Source organism: Xiphophorus couchianus, chromosome 7, assembly GCF_001444195.1.
Source record: "Xiphophorus couchianus chromosome 7, X_couchianus-1.0, whole genome shotgun sequence".
NCBI classification, from domain to species: Eukaryota; Metazoa; Chordata; class Actinopteri; order Cyprinodontiformes; family Poeciliidae; genus Xiphophorus; species Xiphophorus couchianus.
Window position 1 is genome coordinate 30,696,953 of NC_040234.1, and position 26,204 is coordinate 30,723,156.

The 26,204-nt window shown below is 37.6% G+C and overlaps 3 protein-coding genes across 3 annotated transcripts in view; all 3 read right to left on the reverse strand.

Moving 5' to 3' along the window:
• Positions 1 to 1,919: 1,919 nt before the first annotated feature.
• On the reverse strand, positions 1,920 to 5,199 carry cryba2b (crystallin, beta A2b). The gene is made up of 5 exons (XM_028022175.1): positions 5,139 to 5,199; positions 4,248 to 4,437; positions 3,350 to 3,491; positions 2,886 to 3,028; positions 1,920 to 2,558 (listed from the first exon to the last, which is right to left on the reverse strand). The coding sequence occupies exons 2-5, from the start codon at positions 4,403 to 4,405 to the stop codon at positions 2,411 to 2,413; spliced, it is 591 nt and encodes a 196-aa protein (XP_027877976.1). The 5' UTR covers positions 4,406 to 4,437; positions 5,139 to 5,199; the 3' UTR covers positions 1,920 to 2,410.
• Positions 5,200 to 17,669: 12,470 nt separating this feature from the next.
• On the reverse strand, positions 17,670 to 23,893 carry umps (uridine monophosphate synthetase). The gene is made up of 10 exons (XM_028024181.1): positions 23,608 to 23,893; positions 21,834 to 21,987; positions 21,557 to 21,681; positions 21,264 to 21,451; positions 20,462 to 20,559; positions 20,232 to 20,392; positions 20,040 to 20,157; positions 19,767 to 19,942; positions 19,578 to 19,692; positions 17,670 to 19,209 (listed from the first exon to the last, which is right to left on the reverse strand). Exons 1-10 carry the CDS (start codon positions 23,755 to 23,757, stop codon positions 19,031 to 19,033), a joined length of 1,464 nt encoding a protein of 487 aa, XP_027879982.1. The 5' UTR covers positions 23,758 to 23,893; the 3' UTR covers positions 17,670 to 19,030.
• Positions 23,894 to 24,790: 897 nt separating this feature from the next.
• The window catches only part of fn1a (fibronectin 1a), a 32,497-nt gene continuing 31,083 nt past the window's right edge, over positions 24,791 to 26,204 (reverse strand). Inside the window, exon 49 of the mRNA XM_028022816.1 lies at positions 24,791 to 26,004. Within this exon, the coding sequence (XP_027878617.1) occupies positions 25,936 to 26,004 (69 nt within the window). The 3' untranslated portion in view covers positions 24,791 to 25,935. The remainder of the gene's footprint in view (positions 26,005 to 26,204) is intronic.

A 26,204-nucleotide genomic window follows, 5' to 3' on the forward strand; every position in this document is an offset into this window, starting at 1 on the left:
TCCGTGGTTGCAATAGTGGGAAAATATGCAGGCAATCTTTCAGCCGGGAAGACAGAAATTCATAGAAATCCACCAGAGACTCACTGAAGAATCAAAAAATTTAAAAAATACAGATATTTGTTTCTGCTTTGAAAACAAGTCAATCTCGGATCTGGACGAAAGAACAGAACATACAGTATGTCTGACATATTCCTTAAGCTTAGAATGTTTGCATTATACATTGTCGACATTAGCTACTTGTTACCTGAGCCAGCTAGAAAATACAGCAGTCAAACTTGCAGTTAGCAAACCTATCACGATGAATAAAAGCAGGTCCCCTTTTGCCTGAGTCTTGACTTACCTTTTTGTGCTAAGAACTTCTTGCAGTTCCCCGCACAACTCAAGTGTCCCTTCTGTGTGAGCCACGCAGCAGCTCCTTTAATCGGGTTGTAGAGGAATGTATATTTGAGAAAGGTGTGTGTGCAAAGTTACACATTTATCAAAGATCCTGTTGTTTCTGGGCGTGGGACAATGAAGCCAGTTGGGGTGTAATGCGGAATCCAACGTCCTGGACCAACAAATGGAAGTAAACACACACCAGGATCCTGGCAGACGTCAAGGATAAACACGACAGTGTCATATCAGGAGGGGCAAACAAAAACTAAGCTGCTCGACTGTTAAAGGATGTAGACTGTCTTTTCCACACTCTTCTAGCATACAATGTTCTCAGAACTGAGAACATGTGCAAGTACAAGATGAAACAACTTCCCCATTTTTGGCACCCATGTATGAAGACTCCAACTTTAATTTGAATAAATGTTTTCATTATTTCACTTCCAGAAGTAACTGTGATCTGTAATGCTGTGGGCCTGTCTCATTTCCAATAGGTCCTGGGAACCTTGTTACAGTGCATAGAGTGCATTCACTTGTTGAAATACAAAACCTGGCACAAACTGAAAATCAATCAGTGTTGGTCATTTTAGAAAAATGCTTATCAAAAGCATATGGTCAAATCTATGGAAGATAGTTCAGGAGACACACTCGGCCTTCTTTTATGTAAATTTCAGTCCACTAGACAAGGTGTTTGTTTTCAAACAGGTTTTCTTTTGCTTATTCTGAAGTCTGTGGATGTGTTACTGAGCACAGTAGTTGGCCAATGTTGGCACCTAATTTGTGAGAACACAATATGTAGCTGGCCAGACTTTGAGTAGACTTTAGTCTTTATTGCCCCAAAGAGGGAATTTATTTCCACAAATCAGCCCCTCCCATCACCAAGTAGACAATAAAACACATAACACATGTATGTAATGTCCTGCTTGGTGGTTCAACATTGATCATTGATTCCTCTTAATGCAGTTTGTGATTCAAAACAACAACATTACCAAATCACTATGCCTCCACTCTCCTTCTCTATAAAGCAAAAATGTTTTCTCTTTTACTTTTCAACATTTCTAAATAATAAAATGTTAAACAGTTACGATTTTTAACAGAGGAGGTTTAGTTTGTGAATGGATGGGTGTGTGATGCTGCAGGGGCACTGAAAAGGGGGTTTCCCAAACCAACAACAATGCAAAGACTCCACTGCCTAGACCAAAGTCCTACAGAACATTAGGAGTGAGTTAAACTAAATGGTAATCTGGATGATCTAGAATAAAACAATCAAAGTTCCCTTTCTCTGTATGTTGCAACACTATAATGCATAGGAAGAAACTAAATTCTCCCCTATTGGCTGTTATATTTCTTTATTTTGGACCTTTTAAGTTAGTTTGTGTTGCTAATGCAAAAGCAAAACGTTTTCTCCCACATATCTGTGCCAGATACATCTATAAAGAATGGATGGGCTCAGTTTATAAAGTTGCCAACTACTACATATCAACTTTATTTTTTTTTTAAATGTATGCAAATTGTAACAGTTGGTATACAAATAATAGAAACAAAAGTAATCTCATGCTCTCGTTTATTGGAAATAAGAATACAGTATGACAAGAATAACACTACACATCCTAAAGCCGAACAGAATCAAATCTCTCCATGAAAGGCTAGATATGTCCTCGATAAATACAAATCAATATCTAACTTTGATAGCAGCCTTGCTCACAAAGCTAAATGGGCTCTGACGTTGCCATGGAATGAATCACCAAATTAAGATGAAAAAAAAATTTATTGGAGATGAAAAAAATAAAGAATACCAACAAACGGCCTCTAGTTTGGAAGAAAAACCTTTATTTCCTATTTCAAGAACATGGTTCAGCATGGTAGTATAAGTGTATATCCATACATCCAGAGCCACAGAGTGATAGAAAGAGTTACTCTACTGTTCTGTGACAGAGGTCTGTCCAGGGTTCGAGGTGAGGAAGCAATTAGAAAGAAAGTTTCTTTTTTTTTTATTTTTATTTTTTTTTAAGTTGGTTCAGGCAGGCAGTGTGAAGATCTAGTGCTGGATCCTACGAATGGACTGCACCTGGTTGGTGTGAGCCTGGGTGCTGAACTCGTTGTAGTTTCTGTACTCGCCTTGGTGTCTGTCTCTCTCCAGGATGTACTGGTAGCCACGGTAACCAGGGAACTGATAGGCCACCCAGCTGCATAAAGGAACAGAACAAGCAAAGTGAAGTGAAAGCTTGAGGATTCAGAAGAATTCAGGGAACAAAGTGGCAACTTTAGAAGATTTTATTGATTGTATACATTTTCAGGTTAATACAGTCATAAATGGTGGTGCTTTGGAAGGAGTTAGCATCCTAAATTCCCCCTAAGTTATACCAAAAAAAATCTAAATCTATAGAAAATGACACAATAATAGAAACATAAGAGAAAAATTACACTGACTGAAAAAGTTAGGCCTACAACAAGGACAAACGCAAATTACAAAGACAAAAAAAAATTAGGAGACGGGATGAAGAGAGACTTACGCTCCTGAGTTGACTTTCATGGAGGGCACCTCCTTGCTGCACCAACCCATGGCCTGTAGGGAGGGGTAGTCATCGCACATCTCAAACTTACGGCCCTGGAAGTCCTCACACTCATACAGGGTCACCTTGCTGTCACTGTGGTTCTGCAGAGAACACATTTATACATATTTAAGACTTTTGCAATGAGACGTCAAAATAGCTACTAATATTCCTTTGTTGATACTGAAAGAAAAAACACCATCCAACATTGAATCCTTTTTCTTTCAAGCAATACTAAATAAATTAGAGTAAGCATGTCTGCAGATTTCATTATGTTTGGATTACATGGCTGCTTGCTATGATTTGATGCACAAGACTAAAACCAAAATGAAATTATTTCAACATATGCAGAGTATTCAAAGGAATGAGGAGGGGCATTTTTATAAATACAGATGGAAAAGAGAAGTGAGTGAGGGAGGACTCACGGCACACTTAATGGGTCTGAAGGAAAGCATGTGCTCGGTTCTGTAGCTGCTGTTTCCACTCCAGGCCTCATAGCGAGGATAATCGCCCTTCTCCAGGATAAACTGCTGTCCCTGAAACTCTGGGTACTCATAGCCCACCCACCTGAACAGCAGAGAGAAGTAAGGATCAGAGGAACTGAAAAACAGAATGCTACAAAAACAGTCCAGAAAACTTGGTTCAGATAACAAATGACTCTAAAACTGTCCGCCTGTGATAGGTAGAGCCCAACACCCACAATTTGGTCTCGCATAAAAACAGAATGCAGCTTCTTTTGTCATCGTCTCACACAAAGCAAACATTAAGCTGTGCAGTGCTGCTGCACCCAGGGCGCCTTATCTGATCAGCAGTCAGTCAGTCAGCCAGGCAGCCGTTCTGGCTAGCAGCCAGCAGCTGCTCACAGCCAGCTTTTATCAAAAACAGGGTCATGCTTGGATGCGTATACACACGTGATGCATACCAAATATCAGTGTAATAAAAACACAGGTTGTATTTTCTATGTTTATGTACATTTTTTTGTTATTAGATCTTTGTTTGGACAATATCTCTTCATATCAGACTTTTTAAAGCAAATCAATAGAAATGTATTTTGCTTTAGCTTAGAAAATCCCAATGCATATATTTTTAAATATTTAAGAAGAATTATGAAACTGCCATACTTTTTGACAGCTGCATTGTTAATATAGGCATGGCTGATGTCTAGCATTGATGTGGTGCAAATCTGCATTGGTAAAGCTAACCTTTATTGTTAGCTGGGCTGGCAGGTAATTCACACAAAAAACAAAAATAGTGAATTGTGAACACCAGGAGTTAAAGACAAGCGTATCTGAGCAACAGGAATCCATCGGAGAGCTAACTTACGGTCCGTTCTCAACCTTAATGGAGCGGATCTTGTTGAAGCCCCTCTCCATGATGTTCTGGCACTCCAGCATGAACTCACAGCGCTTGCCCTGGAAGTTCTCCTCCTCCCAGACTGTGATCCTGAACTGGCCCATCTGCTCCATCTGTTGAGGGTTCATGGCTGCTGCTTCTCCCTTTGAGGGGTGCTTCTCTGCAAAATGGGGTGAAAAACATACATTTCATTCACAACAAAAAGTGTCCATCAGTTGTGAGTTTTATCCAAGAAAGAGCAAGTTTTCTTTGTGTGTTAAAGCAGATACTATATAGCCACATTATAAACATGACGAGCTTAAAGCAGGGGGAGGGGGCTCTAGCTTAAATTAATAGAAAAATCAAATAAAACAACACAAATTTTTCAAAAATTCAAGTGTCCCTTCTTGTTTCAAAAGGATAACAATCCAAAACTAAAATGATAAGCAAAAGCAAATAGTAATAAGATATATTTTAAAAAATCTTTTTGCATGCCCATTATTTTTCTACAGACAACCGCTTTATCAATAAATAATCACTGGTGTAAAAAAAATTGTATATTGCTAGCCTAAAAAAACTTGTTTTCAAACAGAACATAAGCTCACTAAAAACCCTTAAAGCATTCTTATTACAAATTCTCTAAGGTATTAGATAGATACATAAAAAATAGATAATAATATTAATTGTATATCCATAAATACCCAGGCTTATCTCTGAAAACAAAAGATCATAAAGTACATCCATCAGCAGCCTATGTGATGCAAAGTATATGTTAGCATCTTGCTTCCTGTTGGGCTCCACCCCAGTCATTCATACCCATCTCCCCACCACTGTATCTGCTTTCTTGTAGCTAAGTTTGAGGCAACATGTGGGCATACTTACAGACAGTACTGAGGTGGGACAGATCCAGTATAATCAATGTCGGGGAGGAGACCCTCGCCTGTGTTTTTATAGGGCTGGGCCCCCTGGACCTGCGTCGCTCCATTTGCCCAGCAGCCTTGCACACTCAGCAGCTGAGCAGGCCGCCTGAAAGGGCAGCATTAGCCTGGTGCTTTGTGGAGGCTCCAGAGCACCATTGTCCTCAGAGCCCCAAACTGACTTAGTCATCAATACGGCAGCCATGGTTGTTGGCAACCTGACCTGGGACTATACAATGGCAACGCACTGACACGACAGTTTGATTGGTGTAGCGGGATAATAGAGACATTCTGGGAGCTGATCCCCACTCTGTCTGCTGTAGGTAAACTGAATCCTAAACTCTGGGTGGGGAAAGGGGTTTAGGCGTCCCACACAGTGAGTACTTGGGTGTGTGTTGATTTCATTTACAGAGCCTATTTCCTTCTGTACCAGGGTATGCTGGTCAGCTGGAGGAAGTGATGCACTAATGCAGTGAAGGTTTCACTGGCTCTGCCCAGGAGAATTTGGGTTATTTGTGTCTTTTACCTCCCTTCTTACACAGAGCTGAGACAATTACTACACCCATGACAATAAGACATAATGACCTGGTGAGACATGGAGAATGGAGATGCAAATTTAGAACTAAACCAAGTATAATTTGAAGATACTTCAAGTATTATTAGCACAAGTTCAGTCACTGTAACTAGCACTGCAAGTAAACATGGAAAAAAATATTACAACTTAATTTTAGGACTTAACGTTTTTTTCAGTCACCTTGATGTTTAGCTTTAGTGTTTTATTATACTATCATGTTATTTCCTTCTGTTTGCTGGCCTGTTATGTCACTGTGTTTCCCTTGTTTTGAGTATTACATTTAGTATTATTTTGTGCTCTGTTTTTATTATGGTTTACTAGGTTCTAGCATTTGACATTGCTGTTTATTTGTAACAGTTGTCCTCATTGCCCCAGTTCACACTTCTCAGTTGCATTGCATTCAGTTAATTTCACTCACCTGTTCCTCAGTACTCCTGTACGCTCTGTGTTTTTTAAACACTGCTTGCTGGATTCTCCTGTTGTTGTCCATCATGTTTCCTGTGGTTGCCCTTTTGAATCCTCAATGTATGACATACAGTATCTGTCCTTCATGTTTCAAATTTGTGTGATTTAATTTCCCTTTGTGATCAAAAAAAACTTTTTTAATTTAAATGGAATTTGAACATAGTTATTCGTAAGTTTGTTCAACTGGTTTTCTTATTAAAATATTTTAATCAGGATTGTACCTTCCTCCTGAATGCATTTGGGTTCATTCCAACAACAAAACATGATGCGTCTTTTATTGTAGCATAGCAGTATAATCTCCCACAGAACATTTTAGATGAAAACAAACCTGTAATTTACAATCATGTTCAATTAATAAAGTTCATTTATTTCAGTAACTTATTTCACTAAGTTAAACGCGTTCAAAATGTACATTTAATATGACAAATAAGTGTAATTCAAATGCATATTCTAATTTATTGAGCATGACTCCAAGTATATTTATTCAATCATGTAAAAACATGTTTTACAAAAAATATTTTTAACACTGTTGTCAGTTGCACAATGATTGACAATCATAATAATCTCTTTAAAATAAACAGACATGAAGCATTTTCCTTATTTATACCTTACATTTTTAAAATTATCTATTTTTTTTAAACAACTTTTAATTTGTGTCTTCCTCTATCACCAAGGTATAAATATGAAATAACATAGCCAGTGGCCACTGGGCTTGATGAGTACCATTGATTATTATGCCACCTTACAAAGCATCGGAGTTGGCGAAGGATTTATGGTGGGAGGAAGGGTCTTAATGTCTCATTTTATCTTATGAACCAACTTGGCTCTATAATAACTAGGATATGTTATCTATACATGCTAACTGGTTGCATGGAAATCACTCTAGAAAAAAATGCTTTTTTTACCTGACCATTGCAAATACAAGCGTGGAGTTTTTCAAACCCTGTTTCCCTTACAACTGTGCTCTTTACTGGATAAAATTAAGATTAATATTTTTGGCATTAAACTCTCAAGGTGGATTTGGTATGAAACAAAGGAGCCAAATTTTAAAAATGAGCTTTGTGCCAACAGTCTAATAGGGTGGCCAATATGTGATGACCTTCATGTCTGTTTATTTTTCACGGACATGAAGGTGTGGTGTCTTAAGCCTAACCTCAACTCTGACCTTTATCAAAAGAAATTTGGTAGCCTCTGCTAGAAAACTGAAAAGTGAGTTGTCACATGATCTTTTAGTAAGATCGTGTCCCAAAATATTATATTAAGAGATCTATTGGTACATTAGAATTGGTCAGTAAAGTACTTAACAGACATACAAACAATATGGAAATAAAACATGTATTTAGATCAACACAGGAATGGTTCAGTATGCAAAACCTGTCTTGTTTTATGACATATCAGTCATGAAGCCTAAATCCTACTGGAAATTTGTGGGGTGAGTTCATGAGATGTGAATATAACAAGAAGATACAGGAATGTAGATTATTCTAGATTATATTGTGCAAATTAGAAGATTATGATGTCAGATTGGCTAGACACGCTTCTATAAATTATAGCAGAGTAAATAAATGGTGATATTGTTGGAAATTATTTCTTATCAAAGTGGTCTCATATAATATTCTTAGCTTAAGAGGGTTACTTATCGTTCAAATGGGTGGCAACAACTGTGTCTTGTATTCTAATAAAAAATTAACTGTAACTACAGTATTTTCCTCGTTTTTCTTATGATTTCATTCTGAATGTTGTTAAATTTTAAACCTTACTAATGGCATTTTTTTTTAAAGGTAATTAGATGGATAAGTCAAGTGCAACAGAAATATAAATTTAGTGTAGTTTTAAACAAATGCATGGCTGTAATGGTAAGCTTTTTACTTTAATAATCACCCTGGGTTGCTTATGTTATGGATTAGATCATTCTAAAAGCATTATAGCATTGTTTTGTGTTGCTATTTCATTTAGTTTTTTCCATATAAAAATCAACATATGTTTATTGCAAGATTTAACTGCAATAGTTTATTTATTTAAACTGTGAAAATAATGGATATTAAATCCCAAGCGTTGAGATGCATTTTTGAGTTTGGACATGTGTTTTCTTTAGCATCAGTGACATCTGGTGGCAATTATCTGCATGGCATTCTGGTGGGGAAAGAGTACAAATCCCTTTATATTGCAAATAATTGAAACATTCGCTTTTCCTTTTGTTATCTACTTAAATTTGTATGGATTTCTCCTTAAAGTGAAATAATTTCATCAAAGAAACTACCTTCTCTTTCAAGCTGATGGTGACATTCTGCAGAATTAATATGCGGATTTGTTGCTGATTAAACTTTTAGACATCTGTTGGTTTCCTGGACTTCATGCATTCATAAATTCAGTTTTTAAAATCCTTCTTCTCTCCCTGAATATTGTATTTGATGGAGTTCTTAGTAACTTTGGTCATCTGCGGAGCAAGGGTTTTCACCTGTAGGGTATGTGGGCTGTTTACTTGTATGAACAGCTTTCTCTTTGTCTGATGTTAGCCCGTTCATTGTCCTTCTCTCTACATGTGTGTCCATTAGTGTGTGTCAGCCTGCTTGCACCCGGAGCAGGTGATGAGCAGGTGAAAGGCTGATATAGACACAGATGTTGTGTGCCGGTGTGTGCATGTGTGTGTGTGCTTACATTACTCATGGTGTGAGGTACAACTCTGTTTACCTTGTCAGGTTGCCTCAACCTGTCTTGCTTTACAGACAAAAAACAAGGAAACATGATGGCAAGTTTCTATTACATTACAGTTATTAAATTTTAATGTTGCATCCACTGAAAATAATTAAAACAGAGCGTGTATTGCCTGAACAATCGGGACTCTGTGTGTTTGTCTTGGGGGTTGGGACTTTCCTTTTTCCTCTATCAGGTTTGATTAAATGAATCATCCCTACTTCGTTACTCACACAGCCCTACACAATAAATAACGATAATAAAATGTTTTACTTCTGACTCCTATCTGTACTCCTAACTCTACCCATGACTTTGAAAATTATACTTTGTCTGAACCTCTGGTTCTATTCTGAAAAATGTAACCCAGAAGTAACACACCTCAACAACTCATTTCCCTGTGAAATACAGCTGGGAGGGGGGAATTTGCATGTGTGGGGGGTCAGTGGAGTCCAGTACAGAACTAGCACTGTGTAGTTCTACTTTGAATCCTTATCTGGCTGCATAACAAGTCCATTCATGTGTTTAAACTGGTCAAATGACTCATCTCATCTACCAGTTAGTGCTTCATTCATATATATATGGTATTCATATGTTTTTACTTCATTTACAATGGAAAAATGTAAAGCAACAGCTTAAAACTGTGGTGCTTTTTACTTGTCTCTGTCCAGAACTTAAATGTTGTCATCTTCATTTTGATCATTTATAAATAAATGGGGCAGGTACCTGTCTCCACTGGTCATGGGGCAAGAGGCAAAGTCTACCCTAAACAGGCCACCAGTCAACCACAGGAGGAAACCAGTGTGCTTGTAAAACCTAGTGGGCCAATACAATAGAATTTGCCTTCTTCTGGCTGATGGCCTTTGTCTCAAATTTAGAGGAACTGCCTTTTATTTAGAGACTCCAAACATAAATAGGTTGTCTCCAGGTTAAAAGTTTGGGCCTGTTTGAGGGAGAACGTAACATGCTTAAAGAAGGCCTTTAGTAGGTTGCATCCACCCTGTTTTAAACTTTGGAGTGACAGGTCTAGTCACTTTTCTTTATACACATTTGTGATAATGCTGCCTTAAACTACCGTTTTATTGTTCAAAATAATCCTACATCAGTTCTTTATTTTGTGTGTCTGTTCTGTCTTCTCAAACCCTCAGTCAATGGTGGTAGATGGCGTCTTGCACTGAGCCAGGTTCTGGTTTTGTTGGAGTTTTCTGCCTGTTAATAGTGAGGTTTTCCTCGTCACTGTCACTACGGATGTTCAGCATAAGGGATTGCTGTTAAGTCAACGACACAATGCAAGCAATTGTCTACTGTCCCAACATGGTGGCCAAGTGGAGTGATTGCCGCAAGCTGATTAACTTCATGCAATCTGCTGGATTTCCTTAGAAACTTTTTAATTTTTTACTTTAAATAATTAACTGGGTTTAATAAACTGGAATGTGTTTGTGATTGAAGTGAAATTATTTTTTGTTAAGTGCCTCAAGATATCAGTTGTTGGGAATTGGTCCTATACAAATAACCTAAAATTAATTCAATTTCTTTGGTAAATAAATGTTTTTACTCTTTACATGTTGCCAATTGCTGTCTCTGTTTCCAAGAATTCTGTATGACAGGTTTTCATTTTCTTTTTGTTTGCTCAGAAGGTACTGCACAAGTTTTACGCAAAGATGACAAAATATTCCTGATTATTTGAATTGTTATTTCAACATTCATGTTGGGATCTTAGACTTAATTACTACCATTTGCTTCTTTGTACCCACACGGACATGCGCACACACACGCCCACCCCCCACACACACGCACACGCACGCACACCCCCACATACAAACTCTTTGTATATCCACACACACAAGCACTCCAACATGTAGATTGCCCTGAGCAAATGCCCTCCTCCAGCTGGAACGTTACCATGGGGACTAATCCAGGTAAGGATGATGTGAGCAGGACATCTGCTCATCCCACCTCCACTTGCTGGACACCTAAGCAGCTGGACAGAAAAACACTGAGAGAATATTCGATAGGTTTGAACATTTCCTATGATAGCCTCCATGAGTCACCATTGGTGTTGGAAATGGGAAAACAGAAACGCTGTCTGTATTAAAGGGTGACGACAGACACCCACACAAGGCTGTCTGCACTCTCAGTTTATTTTGTAATGGAGAACATTTAGCCGTATAGTGTAAGACCAGATGTCAGTGCTAAAACACACTCTCTTAAGGTCTAAAAGAAAACTTTTCCAAGGCCAGATCCTCTTTGATCATTGCTCATTCAGTGTTACAGCATCGGAGAGCAAAACGAGGCATCTCCTGGGAGACAGAGCAACCCTTTGGCATTTGCATGACTCTTCATTATCAGTAACTGTCAGAGGAAACAGCCAACAGGCAGCACACACACACACAAATGAATTAGCACAGCCTCTGGGTAGCACTTACTCCACCATAAACAGATAGCACAACAGAGTTGGACAGGCACCACAAATGCAATCATGTTGATGCTGCAGAGATACAAGTGCTGCTAATGCCTCAGTGAGGCCCAGCAGAGCAGAGTTTAAAGGGTCACTGAAGACAGTAGAAGACGTAATGAAATGAAACAATTCAACAGTCAGGGGCAGACATGTGTTAGCTGAATTTTGTAAATTGCCAGTTTATTGGGTAATTCCAGTGTTAAAAGAAAGGGAGACCTTCTGAAGAGAAACTTAATGCAAAATAAAGATTTTGGTAGTTGTAGAAAATATCAAACAGAAAGATACAACAACATAAAACAATAACATAAAGTGGGTAAAGGTATGCATGATGTATTTTTCTAACAGAGAGCTTAGAAAGCCTTGCAATGAAATTCAAACTATTACTTCTCATTTTTTGCCACGTTACAGCCAAAAACGGTAATGTATTTTATTGTTATTTTATGTGATGGACTACAAATAAATAAGAATCTGTAAAGTCTGATGTATATATACACTCCACTTCCTTTATTCTGTTACCCCTAAGTAAAATTCAGTGCAACGAATTGCCTTCCAAAGTCACCTACATAGTAAATAGTCTACTTGTGTGTAACTTATTTTAATGTAACTACCACTATTTCTGAAGATCTTACTGGTTTGTTAGAAAAGATGAATGAAAATCAGCATAAGGAACACATCTGAAAACTCAGCTATAAAATTGCAGAAAGTGTTACAGTGGGGCTTATAAATCACTATTCAAAGCTTTAAGCGTCTCATTGAGCATTATTCAAGCCAACATCTGTAAATGTGTAGCATGGATGTTCAAAACATAGCCATCTAAGCTAACATGCCAAACAAGGGGACCATTCATTAGAAAAGTAGCAAAGAGTTGTATTGTATCTTTGGAGGATCTGGAGAGATCCACAGCTCAAGGGGGAGAGCTGTGGATCTCCCACCTGAGAGAACAACTCAGGTGGGAGTTGTTCTCCCAACTAATTGTTGAACAGCTAATTGTTGTGCGTGCTACAAATCTGACCTTTATGGAACAATAACAACAGGAAGGTCATTATTTAAGGGGGTTTTACAAAATCCTTCCAATCTTGGCTTATTTTGCAAAGAAGATTGGACAAAAATATTAATTACTGGATGCGAGCATCTGGAAGTGTAAAAGAGCAGCAGCTGTAACTAATTTCATGGTGAGAAAGTACCTTCTCACCATGGCTGAAAACAAATGCATGCCGCACTTTTCAGGTTTGTATTTTTCAAGGCTTCTGAAACCAGGATTTTTTCTTTTCTATGCCACAATTATACTTTACATTGTGCTATTCTGTCATATAAATCTAAATAAAACACACTTAAGTTTGTGGCTACAAAGTGAAAAATATGAAAACTATTGAAGGAGGGCACTTTAGTTATGTTTGTATGGCACTAAATAAACATCATGCAACTTTAATACAAAAAAAATTGTCTATTTTGGATAACAGCAGTATTTTCAGTCGGTCAGTCTTCACCTTTAGTCTTAAACAAACGACTTCTGCAGGTTAACACAACAACTGGGAGCTGGAAGGATGGGTGTAGCAAAAGCAAGGACCAGTTAGGACAGCCGTTTTAAAATGGAAGCAAAGTAACCAGGATACTAAGGAGTGTAAGCCATCCACCTTCCACTGGCTTTAAGCAAATATTGACTGCAGAATAAAGCAGAGGCAAAGAGGCTCTCAGGTAAAGCCTGACATGCAGGTGAAGTCAGGCTTTCTAATGACAAGATGAGGCTATAGGTGTTTTCTGGAACAATAAATGATGATGGGGATTTAAAGGAGACATGAAGACAATATTAGGGTTATAATATGAATAACATAAAAGAAGACAAACTGGTAGACGTGGCTTGATGTCAGTTTTTTTTGACAAACCCTAAGGTCACTTTCAAGCAATACATTTTTTCAAGTATTTTTAGATGGACATGTGTAGTAAATATTTAGTATCATCTCCAGTTATAAGTAGCTCTTGTGTACAAAACATTATGTTAAGAAAAACAAAATAATGTATTATCAAACAAATAAAACTGTTTGCATTATGCTAAATATAGAAAAACGTATTAATGAATGGCATAGAAGCAGCAATTGTTGAATACTTCAGCATAGCATCCTGATGACAGATGGCTTGTACCAGATCTGTGTGTGTGTGTGTGTGTGCAGTTAATGTTTAGTTAAAGATTAACATAACCTCCTGTTAAGGCCACCTCTCTGGCCCGCCTGAGGTCTGGCTTTGTTACGCAGAAATTGATTAGTGATGAGCAGATCCCCACAGTGGAAAAAAAATACATGCTCCATTAATTTGCCAATGGGAAAATGGTTATCAAAAGCACACTAAAGGAGGGAGATCAAGAGATTATCACCCCCAGGTCCTGGTAAATGTCAGCCTCTTCAGCACAGGTGGGACTGATCGGTGGTCTGGTTTTTTTTGTTTTTGTTTTGGGGTTTTTTTGTACTGGTTTACAGTTCAAATAGAATTCAATGTACATATACGAGACATAGGTTTACAATCATACATTTGCATCTTTTACTTCTTCATATGAGACTACAAAGAAAATGTTGGCTAAAAGTTGCTCTGATGGTACCTACAAAAATTTTACTGGAAAAAACTATACTCTTCAAACTTTGGAAACGACATTAGTCTTAGCTGCTTTCTTTCATCTAAAAACTGTGGAAACAATGAGTTAGTCTGAGCTGCTTTCTTTAGAGCAGTAACTGCTGCCAGCTGTATGCAAATAAGACAATATACCTGCTCAGTGGAATAAAGCCTGCAACACACCTGGTGGCAGTTACTAAAAGAATTAACATCATGGAGATCTCAGATGAAATACTGGCTCTAACTTTACTCTTTATGCATTTTCTTTCGGTTTTTATATAACTTTATGAGTCATACTGGTGCTTCTTATCAATTTTAGTGCAATGATATCAGATAAAATGACTGGAAGAAGAGTTTTGAGCAGCATTCATCTCTTTTGCGCAGTCCAAGTCCAAACGTCAAACTTCGTGCCTTTTCCAGATGCCCACCCGTACCTGCGTAACGCGAGCCGAACGAACAAAACTTCATCTTCAGGTATTGTACGTGAGGCTCAACGTGAAGCAAATACAGAGAAACGTGAGGAAAAGTCACAAATGGTGCAGCGTGATGCTGTTCTGGAACATAGCAGCTGGCGTTTCTCTTCTCCAGTGTCTGAAAGGGGGAAAGGTTTTAAAAAGTAAAATAAGTTAGAAAAATATAGAATAGCACCTGGAAACTACTGAAAGAATTGATGCTCTCCATGAACTTACGGCCTACCTTTAGACGACGTAAAGCAATAAAGGAAGGGAAATGTGCACGCTTGGTCCCCACCTTTCCCACGCATTGAATGTGTGCGTTTTGTGACAGGTATGCACCTTTTATACTTCCCCACGCTCCCCCCTCACTCCTCCGTCCTCCTTTCTCCTCCCCTGTTAGTGGATCCTCTGGGCGCAGACACCTGTCGCGCGGTGCGTTGCTCTGATCCAATATTGACATAAAGAGGGAGGGGCACGCGTGTGTGTGCGTAAAACACGCGCGACCAAAATGAATTATTCCAAAGTGCGCGCCCTCCTCCTCTTCCTGCTCCGGTGTGCCAGGCAACGACATGTGTGACCTCTGCGCCTACACTGAACTGTAAAAAGCCTCATTGTAACGTAGCTACCTGACGACAAACTCAAGCTGTGCTATACAGCTTCTGTTGTGGGATTATTTTCATACACTTTGCCTTGCAAATACCTGCGTGGAGTTGACGGCTCACTTTGTTCCACAACTTTGTGAAGGAAGGTTCATTTATGGTTGTGTAGAGGGGGATGGATTTTAGTTCACATGGGTCAGAAATCCAACCAGAGGTACAAAGTTGTTTATTTTATGTAGGGAGTCTGAAAAATCCTGGCATCACATGAAAAATAAATTTGCTCACCTTGTTAAATCATACATAAACTGTGTTTAAGAACGTTTCTTTAGTCAGTTTCACTTCCTGTGCTATCCTCATTACTGTTGGACCGAAAAAAAAAAGGTTATTAATTAAGCAGAACCTGTCTGACATGAAGAAAGCTAATGTTAACACATATTATGATGTAAAGCTAAACATCACAAATTAATTATCAACTATCAGACTGGAAACCTTTATAAAGACATTTCTAAGGCTTTAGGATCTTTGGCTGGCAACCCACACTGATAGCCATTACCCACAAATGAAGAAAATATGAACATTCACCAAAGTGGCTGGCCTACAAGAATTTCTCCAAGAGTTCAACAACTTATCCACGAGATCATAAATAAAGCCAGAATGTCTTAACCACTTGAGGTCACACTTTGCGCTGTTAAGAGTTCAGAATTCTCCAGTACGAAAGAGACTTGGCAAGACTTACAGTTCCAAGATCTGAACTTTCTGATCATAGAAAGTAGAAAGACCAAAAATAAAACCATCTTAATGATCCTAAAGGTGTTCAGTCCCCATTGGCTTACTGGACAAGCAAATAAGCAACAAAAAACTCAGTCATGGCCATTGTCTTCCTAAGCAGTTGTTCTCAATTCTCATCTCCCTTCAGTGCTGTGTCTGGGATGTCTCCCATTGAGCTTGATTTCTCCAGTTGAATTTCAAATGTGTCAATCACTGAATAGAAAAATAAGTTCTGAACAATTGACAATGAGTTTTTGCAGTGTTTTAGAATTGTAGTTTGTCTATGGTTATAGTTTGGCAATGGCAGCAGAGGAAGTAAATTAAACCATTCAATCCGTGTTGTCCACGATTCCAAATATTGATCAATTAAAGTTTTATTGCATGCAAAGATCTTGTGGGCCTTATCCACAAGGGAATGTTTACAGTCACACAGTTTCATCAAACTGCCGCGTTACATCCGTCATGGCCAACAACAGCATTTGGGTAAAATCAGAACCAAGCCCTTAAAACTTCAATAGAATCTACGTCTCCAGCAAGCAATCGTTCTCAATAGACAAGGGTCCAGACTCTGTGAGGGAAAGCACTGAACAAGGTGATGGTTTTTACCTGTCTACTCAGTCAAGATGCAACCTTCTCTTTTATACACCCCAAGACTGAAGGGTACCCAGAGCAGGGAGCTGTATCACTGATGTCAAAATGCACAACTGGCTACAGATAATTCTTCCACAAAAGAAGATCACACAGCACACTCACCAGACAGCTAGTCAATAAGAGATCTGCATGTCTGCTGCAAATTGGCAGGTCACTCCTCTAATGTATGGGTTAGTGGGTTGTACATAGTAAGAGAAATGCATTGAATTAGAGAGTAAACATACCCCCAGGGTATTTTTAAAATTAGATTTTCTACTAAAGAGTAATTTGCAGTTTGAATTACAGGAACAGATATTGGGGGAAAACTATGTGAGGATAACATGAGAATAAACACATATATGCATATATACTTGTTATAATTTTTTATTTCACAGACATTTTACCAACAAAACATACAAAGACTTTTTTAATTCTAAGTGTAAATAAAATACCTTGTAACCAAATATACATGTAAATACATCATTTGTGTGGTGACTGTGAGTCTGAAAAGGAGTATGATGAAATTTAACTTATATAATCATACTCCTTTTAAATTCAGTAATTCCTAACATAAATAATCTTCCAATTTCCCGTCTCCCTTCTAAAAGAAAAAATATATATTTCCTCAACCCCTCAGAGCAGCATCTCCTTTAGAGATGCTGGGTGGTAACTTGTAACAGCTTGCATTTGAAAAAAAAAATACAAACATCTCACACCTTAAAGTGAGGAGTGGAGCAAACTTTCCTTATAAAAATGCCACAAGCTTTCAGATGCCTAGAAGCATCTCAATTAGGTAATTTCAGCCAAAGTGTGTTACTTATTGCTTATTCTACAAAATGCATTTATGTTCACATTAGATTAGCTAAAGAGTAAAAAAATGTTAGTAGTCAATTGTAATTAATCCATTTTTGATAGCAGAGGTAAAAAAAGTAGATTAAACATCAATATCTGAACATGATTTAGTACGGTACTCTAAAATGCATAATGTTTCCACAAGGCTTATTATATACAAATGTGAAATGCAAAAGAAAAGATGTTAAGATGCCATGAAAAACTGAATTTACTTATAATCTGCAGCAAATGACTCATTTGAAAAGCATGTAGAAATAAAATCTACAGTTTAGAAAGTTTTTAAACTTTTCATATATTTGTCTTCCAACTCAATTTTCTCTAGATTTTGCCAATCTAAAGAAATTTGTCTCTCTAGGTTACAAAATAATTTTTTAAAAAAAGAACAGAATGTCAAAAGCCACTCTGGTTATTTGTGGAAATCAACATTTATTTATTTTGTAATACAGTTTGTTTTTAATAGTTTCGTAGCTTTGGAAAACACTTAAAGCAAATTGCAAACATTTCCTGTATGTATCAAAATCTTGAAATACAAAGATCCAACACCAGTACTGTAAAAATTACAATTTATCAAGCAAAGCCCGTAGGAAAACACTGGCCCTGTACAGAAGCAGCTACAATACAAAACTCAATTTCTGTCTCATTTTACAAGCAGTTTCAATGATTTAATGTGTCGTAGTTCAAATACCTATCAAATCAGGTCGCAACTCATGAGCTGCCTAATTTTACGTTATATTATGAAGAATGGATGGAAAACATTGGTCCTCAATACAGCAATAAATCAGGTTCTGTTCACTTCGGCTCTTCAATCAATAGCAATTCGATGTCGTAAAGCTGTCCTAAAACACTGTTAGATTGAAAATACAATTATTAAGCAGAGCACACACTATAAAAGTTGTTCACATTTCTAGGAGTGTTCTTAGATATTTCTGATAGTAACCATGAAAACAAAAGATTTTTGGTCAAACACATAGGTGGCCAAGTTCCAATTTCATCTAATACTTTATGAGTTTGAAACACATAAAGTATTAGTTTATAGTTTTTGAATTACAACAAATACAAAGATGACAAAGGTTCTGCGTTTTAAGCTGCCATGATACCAAATCAACGTATAATCATAGTCACCAGTGAATACTTGTAGTAAATCAGGGTAAATCTTGTTGGAGCAACAAGAAATCCTATCAAAGGAAGGTGAGAGAAAAAGAGGTATTTTGATCAGCTGATCAAATACGAAAAAATAAAATAAAAAATGTTCCTAGGGATTGAATGCATCAAACCTAAAAACTTCCACCACTTTCAGAATATAAACACAACTGGCAAAATGCACAGCAATACACTCTATTGATGGATGTTTAGTTTGATGCACACAATAAACTCATTATTTTTTCAATTTAGATGGATTTAAAATGACTACATCTATCAAGCAATGTGCTGTAGAGGTTACAGCACATTAATACTGAAAATCGATATTGGCCAGGAAAAGCCTGATCTGTGATCTCTACAATTTTGCATTCCTGCTTTAGCAGCAAAGCCTTCAGGATCTTTCACAAAACTGAAAATTGAAGGGTGATACATATTTCACACCACTTGCATAAAATCACTCTGATTAAAAAAAACAAAACACTTTTTTAGATAGGCATGTTTCATACAAAAAATGAAATGTACCCATGTGTTAGCAATACCTGTTGGTTGAAATGTCCCTTGAATGTTTGCTGCCCACCTACACAGACAGTTGTAGTTCATCACAATGATGAAACTCCTGAGATCTTACTGGTCACTCTGACCCGATCTCCTCTTGTAGGCATCCCAGCCCGACTTTCTATACGACTCGGCAGCCTCGAGCCAATCAGACGCCTCCAAAATGCCTCGTCCCACAATGATGACATCTGAGCCTTTGTTGTAGATCACGTCCTCTGGGGTTGTGTACTGTTGGCCCATCAAATCCCCTGGATGACAAAGAAACACAGGGAGATCAGGAAAGTTGTGAATAAGAAAGAGAGATGAATGACAGGGTCAACAAATAATTTCTAAAGCAACAGCACCACCTTGTGTTGGGAAAGTGTCATTAAATCTATCATTAAATCTTTGCAATTTACAAATAAAAGACTAAAAAACATTTTAAATTACCAGCAGTTAAGGTTTTATGATCATATAACTGTATAAACTATTAAAAGAAGTGTGAAAAACAATGCTATCCATCAAACATCTCTACACACCAGAAAACCTAAATCATGGTACCTGTTGAACAAAGAAATTCAGATCCTGGCAGTTTCCCACAACAAAGAAACAAAAACTGACACGAAGTGAAGTTTACCTCCAGCCTTTATCTGCACACCAGGAGTCATGTGGAGAAATTCTGGTTTTTCAGTGATCTTAGAGCCACAAATGAACCCAATTACAAAGTCCGAGTTTTCCTCTGCCATCTTAACCTGGAGAGAGAAGAAACAAAGCTGCAGTAAACCCTGAAGCACCCTGAAGAAGACCTCAGCAGAAAGGTGCTTACCACAGCTTGTGTGTATTCACCAGTAGCCAGAGAGCCTTGGGAGCTCATCTGTGCAATGAGCAAACAGCCTCGGCCCAGAGGCTTCCCCACAGCACTCAAGCCCTTCACGACCCCGGGCCCCGGCACAGCGTGGGCGTTGACGATGTGGGACCAAGACGAGATCCGGAACACACCGCCTGGAGAGAACAAACATTAATTCAGCTCAACTGTGAAGATATTTTATACATCTGGTTGCTCTTTCGGAAAAGGAAGAACTGTCTAACATGATCTCACCCTCATACTGATGCTTGACTGTATTTCCAATGTCAGCAAACTTGCGGTCTTCAAAGATGAGAAAGTTGTGTTGTTCAGCAACAGCTTGGAGTTTCTGGCAGAATTCTTCTGTGAAATCCTGATGGTACACAAAAAACATGAGTTTAAGTGATTCAACCACATTCTTTAAGCAACAAAGTGCTTCTCTTCTACCTTCAGGATGTCACAGTGAGTCTTCAACATGCAGATCTTTGGACCGAGAGACTCGGCCAGCTGGAGCAGCTCCTTGTTGCTCGTCACGTCAGCGGAAACACAAAGGTTGGACTTCTTCTCCTCCATAATCTTGAGCAATTTAGATGCCAGAGGGTGAATTTCTGCAAACCAACTGATGTTAACATACCAAATGAGCAAGCCATTTGATTTAATAGATAGATACTACATACTTGGCAGCTCTGCTCTGTCTGCATAGCTCAAAATTCGCTTTGGTTCCACACATGGCTTCTTGGGAGCTGGAGCATCACTGCTGTTTGTCTTCTTATGCCTGAAAGACATACAATAAACATGAAGCTAACTCAGTGTGACTTGCAGAAGTATTTAGATTTTTAAATCTTGCAATAAGGCAACCACTAGCTTCATTGTATGTTGCGGGGATTTTATGCAAAAGACCAAAACAAAGCAGAGCATAGTGGAAGAAAGAAAATTACAATATTTTCAAAAGTTTTTGCAAAAGAAATATATTGTTTTAAGTCATCTATTAAAAATTCTTGTGGAGACAAGAATGTATAATTTTTTTTTTTTTGCTATGCTTTCCTATAGCAAAAAACCTGGTAGTAAATTATGTAGAGAGGATATTTTGAGTTTAACTGATGAAAGATGAAATAGGTCAAGTTCAGCAGCTTTTTGTAGCTTTAAGGCAAAAGCTAAAGGCATATTTTTTCCCAACCTCTGTCAGCTTTTTTAATCCATTTTGAACTATCTTCCCACCAAAAACAGTGCTACAATGCAACCATAGAACTACCAAAAACAGTGCATAAGAGATTGCTCTTAGTCAGAACAAAAAATCACAGAAGAGATTTGATGTTGCCAGCACATATCTCAAAATGAAAAAAACAAGAGTTAATTAAGCATAAATTGAGAACTGGAAAACTAGTTATATTTATGTTTTTTTAAGGCCCAAAGGTATGACTTTCTCAGTTCTGACAGCTACCCAGCAGAAAACAAAAAAAAAACAACCTTTTTCAGTACCTGAAGGTGTTGTTGTCCAGGATGAACTTGCGGACACTCTGGGCTGTTGGGGCGTCGATGCGTTCAGCTGCAAGCAGCACATCAAGCAGCTTAAACATGGAGATGATGGGCAGGAGGCGAATTCCCAGAGATGCTAACATCTCCATGCCGCCTTGCTCTCTGTCCATCAACACAATGGCATCTGTCACCTTGAACATGTAGAACAGAGACATCCTATAAACATCACTCCGTTTAGAAGAATTTATTTGAAAAAGCTTCATGTTGCAGTGTTCTAAACGTCAGTGATTGTTCACCTTCAGCCCCTCTTTATGGAGAACTTCTGCCGTCTCCAGGATGCTGCTGCCGCTGGTCACTGTGTCCTCAATGATTAAACACGTATCTCCCTCACACCATGACCCCTCCACCATCTTCTTAGTTCCTACAGGAAGATTACATAAGAAAGATGTAGGGGATAAGCTGACCGCCAGCTGGGCCTTGCTATATAAGAAAACTAACCAAAATAGTGTATTTCTGATTAGAAACTAGCCTGACTCTGTGTTTTAAGAGCTTGATAAATTGAGATGGGCTCACCATAGTCCTTGGCCTCTTTCCGCCTGATGAGCATGGGCAGTTCGTGTTTTGAGCAGATAATTGTGGCCAGAGGCAGGGCCGTGTATGGAACCCCACACACCGAGTTAAACTGAAGGTTCTCTTCCTGCGCTCGTTGGTAGATGACACTCGAAACCTGTGAAGAAAAGCGAAACAAAAGGTGTTTGGTGGCCTTCCCTAAAGCTGTATCCTCAGTTCTCCGATCTGCAAATAAAGGTCCCACATCATTTTAACAATTGCTGAAATGTAGCTATAAGTTTCCTTCCTCCACAAACACAAGAAAAGCTATGTGGAAAAGGTGCAGTCATAGGTGTAACACCGATCCCCTCTTATGCCTTCAAGTCATTTACACAAGTCCCTGAAAAAACCAGGGAAACTTGAATGTTTTAACTGCAGATATAAATGTTTAGAGTCTGTTTTTCTTCTAATTATAATCTTGTCCCCTCTTTGAGCTGCACTTTGTTTACAAGGATAGCGAGTTTACAATCTTTTTTGAGACTAAACGGTAGTGGTCATGGCCTAGGAACCTTGGTACTGTGGGTCACCTGGGTGATTAGTTAACTGCACTTCTTTCCAGCCATGACAAAATTAAGGAATCGCAACTAGATTAAATATAATGCATAAACTCAGACAACTTAATCGGTACACAATACCAGTACTGGTTAGATCCCCACTTGCTTTCAGTTTTCTAGGTATAGATCCAATAAGGTATCAGAAGCAAATTTTGCATCATATGGTTGCTGCAGATTTTTTTAGCTGCTCCATGTTGGGAATCTACAGTTCCACAAAAGGATCTGGACTTAGGTCTGAGACTGTGTATATATCCTGGTGGTTGCATCATATTGCATCTTCTGGAGCAGAAGATTCTTTAAATGCTGTAAAAGCAGATGTTCTGCCAACATCGTTGTGCCAGAAACCACAGCACACCTTCAGGAGTCTATTAGAGTCGGTGCCTGATGTGTCACATGTACACTGGTAGCAAATGGGGAACAAGGACACTGTTATGGTCATAATGTTATGTCTGACTGGGAAATGCTATGCAGAGCAGGAAAGTATAGCATCTACTAATTACTGCAGCTTTTTCTTTATTTATATGCTTTATTTCAAACAAATACCATTCCATAGAGGATCTTTAATACAGTTACTGCAGCTTCTTCTGTAATTCAATATTTTGTTCATGCAGTTCAAATGCGTCACTAATTCAAAATGTATATTTTAAACAACAGTTCCACCTACCTTTTAACATTTCTCCATGTTTACTGCCCTTACAGGAAAAAAATTACCATGTTGAGCCTATCAGATCAATTAAAAATTGCTGCAATGTAGTTTACAAAGAAGAAAAGTTTTCAAAAATTATAGATTTTTTTTAATTTTCAGTAACAGTTTTAGCTGAACTCTTGATTATATTTCATGCATTTGCATAGATAACATTGCTCTCTGTTTCTGAACCAGATCAATACAAACAGGGTCAAGTCACCACTGATGAGCAGTTTCACAAATCCTTAAAGTCTGGAAGATTTCGATAAAGCCAATGATTTACTGAAAACCAATCTATTAAGAGGACTTTGTCGCACTCGTGTAGACAAACCAATACCAACAAAGATTAATTTTGATTATCCTGCAAGTTTTTACCCTGGAAACAAAAGCCAGGCGAAGTTTTGTGGAGTTTATGCCATATTTTAATAGTTTCAACCCCAAGTATGCTCTGTTTAGGGGGAAGGACTCTACACGTGCGAGGGACTCTACACGTGCTTACCTGGTTCATCAGAGCAGGGTGGGAAACCAGAACCCTCAGGTCGATATAAATCGGTGTTAGCAAGCCGCTCTTTAGCTTGTACTCTCCGAACTTTACTGCGTTCACATCGTGCAGCTTCAGGATTAAACTGTCAATAGAAACATCCGCCATTGTTGGGTGTTCAAGAAATGCTTCTCTCAAAACTTGAAACTCCGGAGTCTTCTTCTTCTTCTTTAGATTTTAACGGCAGCTTGCATCCATTTACGTTGCACTACTGCCCTCTATTGCCTCCTACCACCTACACCTCAAATTCTCTTAAAAATCCCAGCGTTTAACTCCGGGGTCCTCCCCTAGGAAACGGCTAAAAACAACTTCCGTGTCAGAAAAAGTATCAAGAATATTCGACACAGTGAGCAGTAAGTAGATAAACTACAAAATAAATTATGTTGCGTGACTAAAGTGTTTTTTTTTTAGTATTTTACGACCTATATTTACAAAACCTACGGTTGTGTCGTCTTATACGATAAATACTAACAATGGAATGGTTGTTTGTATTAACACTCAGGATTATTTATGACACTATAACAATCAAAAATGGTAGAAAGGAACATCTTTCTCAAGTCCAAAATAAGCTTTTTTGAAATATATTTCAAGATGCTTGTTTTATTCTGAAAACGTCTATGCTAAAAATATGACGCCATCTTGCTCAGGGCAAGAATGGAGCGAAAGACATTAGAACTCCTAATTATGTACTAGAACCCTTGATTTAAAGTTCTCAGAGTCCATGTGAGCCTATAAGAGTTAAAAACTAGCTACTAGCATAGCTACTTTAATTGCTCAATTTGTTATTCAGTAGACTTTCTACTTTTCCCTTATTGCTGAGTAGAATTAGTGAAATCAGCTTCCATTTCTTTTTAGATAATTAGGAATTAGATCTTGTACTAAATAGAATCACTTAATTATTTTTGGTTTATAAGTTTATGTTAACATATATGCAAAATCTTGCTTCTTTATATATAATGAACTTTAATACTCCAAGACACGTAAATAATGCATCTTTCAGACAACGAATTGGTAAAAAAATGCGATAGTTAAAAAAAACTGATTAAGACTACATTAACATAGCATAATCACACCACATACACAGTATCTATCTGTAGTCTGCAGCATGTACTAATTTTCTAAAGAGAAAATGACAACCACATTATTTTCTTTTGGATTTATTAAAAAGGTTCGGTCCACAGTAGTTCAGAGTCTGGCAACAACATAATTAACAAAACAAAAGAAAAACCAAAAACAGTAAATAAAAATAAAGTTTACACCCCAAAAATAGCACTGAGCAAAATGCCTAAGTAGAAAGGGATAAATAGAAGTAAAGACTTTAAAAATACAAACATGGAATTTAAACAGATTTCGTTTGCAAATTTATCAACACTTTTGGTCAGTGAGCTTTGAGTTTAATTTTTTTTAAAAAAAGGTTATCTATTTCCTTATTTTAAGAAAATACTTATTGTCGGCTACAGATAATGTCCACATCTGATGAATTAAAAAAAAAAATGTACACAGTAAAAATGGCTGGTAAATATAATACCACATCAAAAGTAACAGTGCTTATTTTTTAAAAGGAAGTTTGTTTAGTTCATTTTTTTTCTTTTCATTTAAAAAGCAGATTAGGCAAATGAATTCCTAAACTGCCCAACAGAAAGCAGCACACTGACCACAGAAAGACAGAACACCTGAAAGTAATTTTAAAAAACACTAAAATACTGCATGGCTTTGCAATTCTTTTCATAAAAATATTTCTGATTTGGAAATATTTTGGCATTTGAAAAATGCAAGTTTTTGTAAAATGTTTTTTTGAATATTGAATTAATTTGTTTCAGTGGCACAAAAATAGGCGAGATGCAAATTGCTAAAACAATTAAAAAATGTTTTTGTATATTTTTGCCTATCTTCAGATATATTTTTGTTTTAGCAGGACAAATAAAACGTGTAGAATTACTCCAAAACCCCTTGTTTCTGTGTGCAGCGCAGTATGTTTTGTGAATGCGAGTTTAAGGTGACGTTGCAGGAGTATTTGTGCTATGAGAGATTTGTGTAAAAAATGTAAAAAAAAAGTGTTAAACATTCTCCACTTCTGCTGGAAATTATAGAGAATCAAATCACTCCAGATCTTTGATAAGGCACAGAGTTCTTTAAGGCACAAAATGTAGGTGCGGTGAAAATCCTTAAAGCACAAATGTGATGGAAATGTTGTTTCTTGATGCACCAGGAGGAAACTTCCTTCTTGAAGTGATGACATTTTAAAGGGTTTCACTTCACTATTCCTCCTTTCTTCCCACTCCTTTTCTACTCTAAGGGGCTTTGCGCATCTGCTAGCAGCTCTGGATTTAAACATTCAATTGGACACTGGATGTTCTGAAAGAAAACAAGAAAATGGGTTTGAATGCTATCTGGGATGAACAGAATCACAAATACATTTTTAAAAGGTACACAATGCAAACCTTTTTTAGCTAGCATACATATTTTTATTTTGCACTAAGCATCTAAGAAATGCCCAAACCATACATATAAAAAGTTCACCAATCATCAGAAAATGAGTTCCTTTATAGATAAAC

Bases quoted from the DNA above. Each gene is read 5' to 3' on its own strand.
- cryba2b (XM_028022175.1), bottom strand. From the start codon at position 4,405: ATGAACCCTCAACAGATGGAGCAGATGGGCCAGTTCAGGATCACAGTC. The intron at 3,029-3,349 runs GTGAGTCCTCCC...TGTTCTCTGCAG, and splicing joins TCAGACCCATTAAGTGTGCC to AACCACAGTGACAGCAAGGT. The intron at 2,559-2,885 runs GTAAGTCTCTCT...TCCTTTATGCAG, and splicing joins ATGAAAGTCAACTCAGGAGC to CTGGGTGGCCTATCAGTTCC.
- umps (XM_028024181.1), bottom strand. From the start codon at position 23,757: ATGGCGGATGTTTCTATTGACAGTTTAATCCTGAAGCTGCACGATGTG. The intron at 21,452-21,556 runs GTGAACAATCAC...TACATGTTCAAG, and splicing joins TCCATAAAGAGGGGCTGAAG to GTGACAGATGCCATTGTGTT. The intron at 19,210-19,577 runs GTAAACTTCACT...TTTGTCATCCAG, and splicing joins TGTGCAGATAAAGGCTGGAG to GGGATTTGATGGGCCAACAG.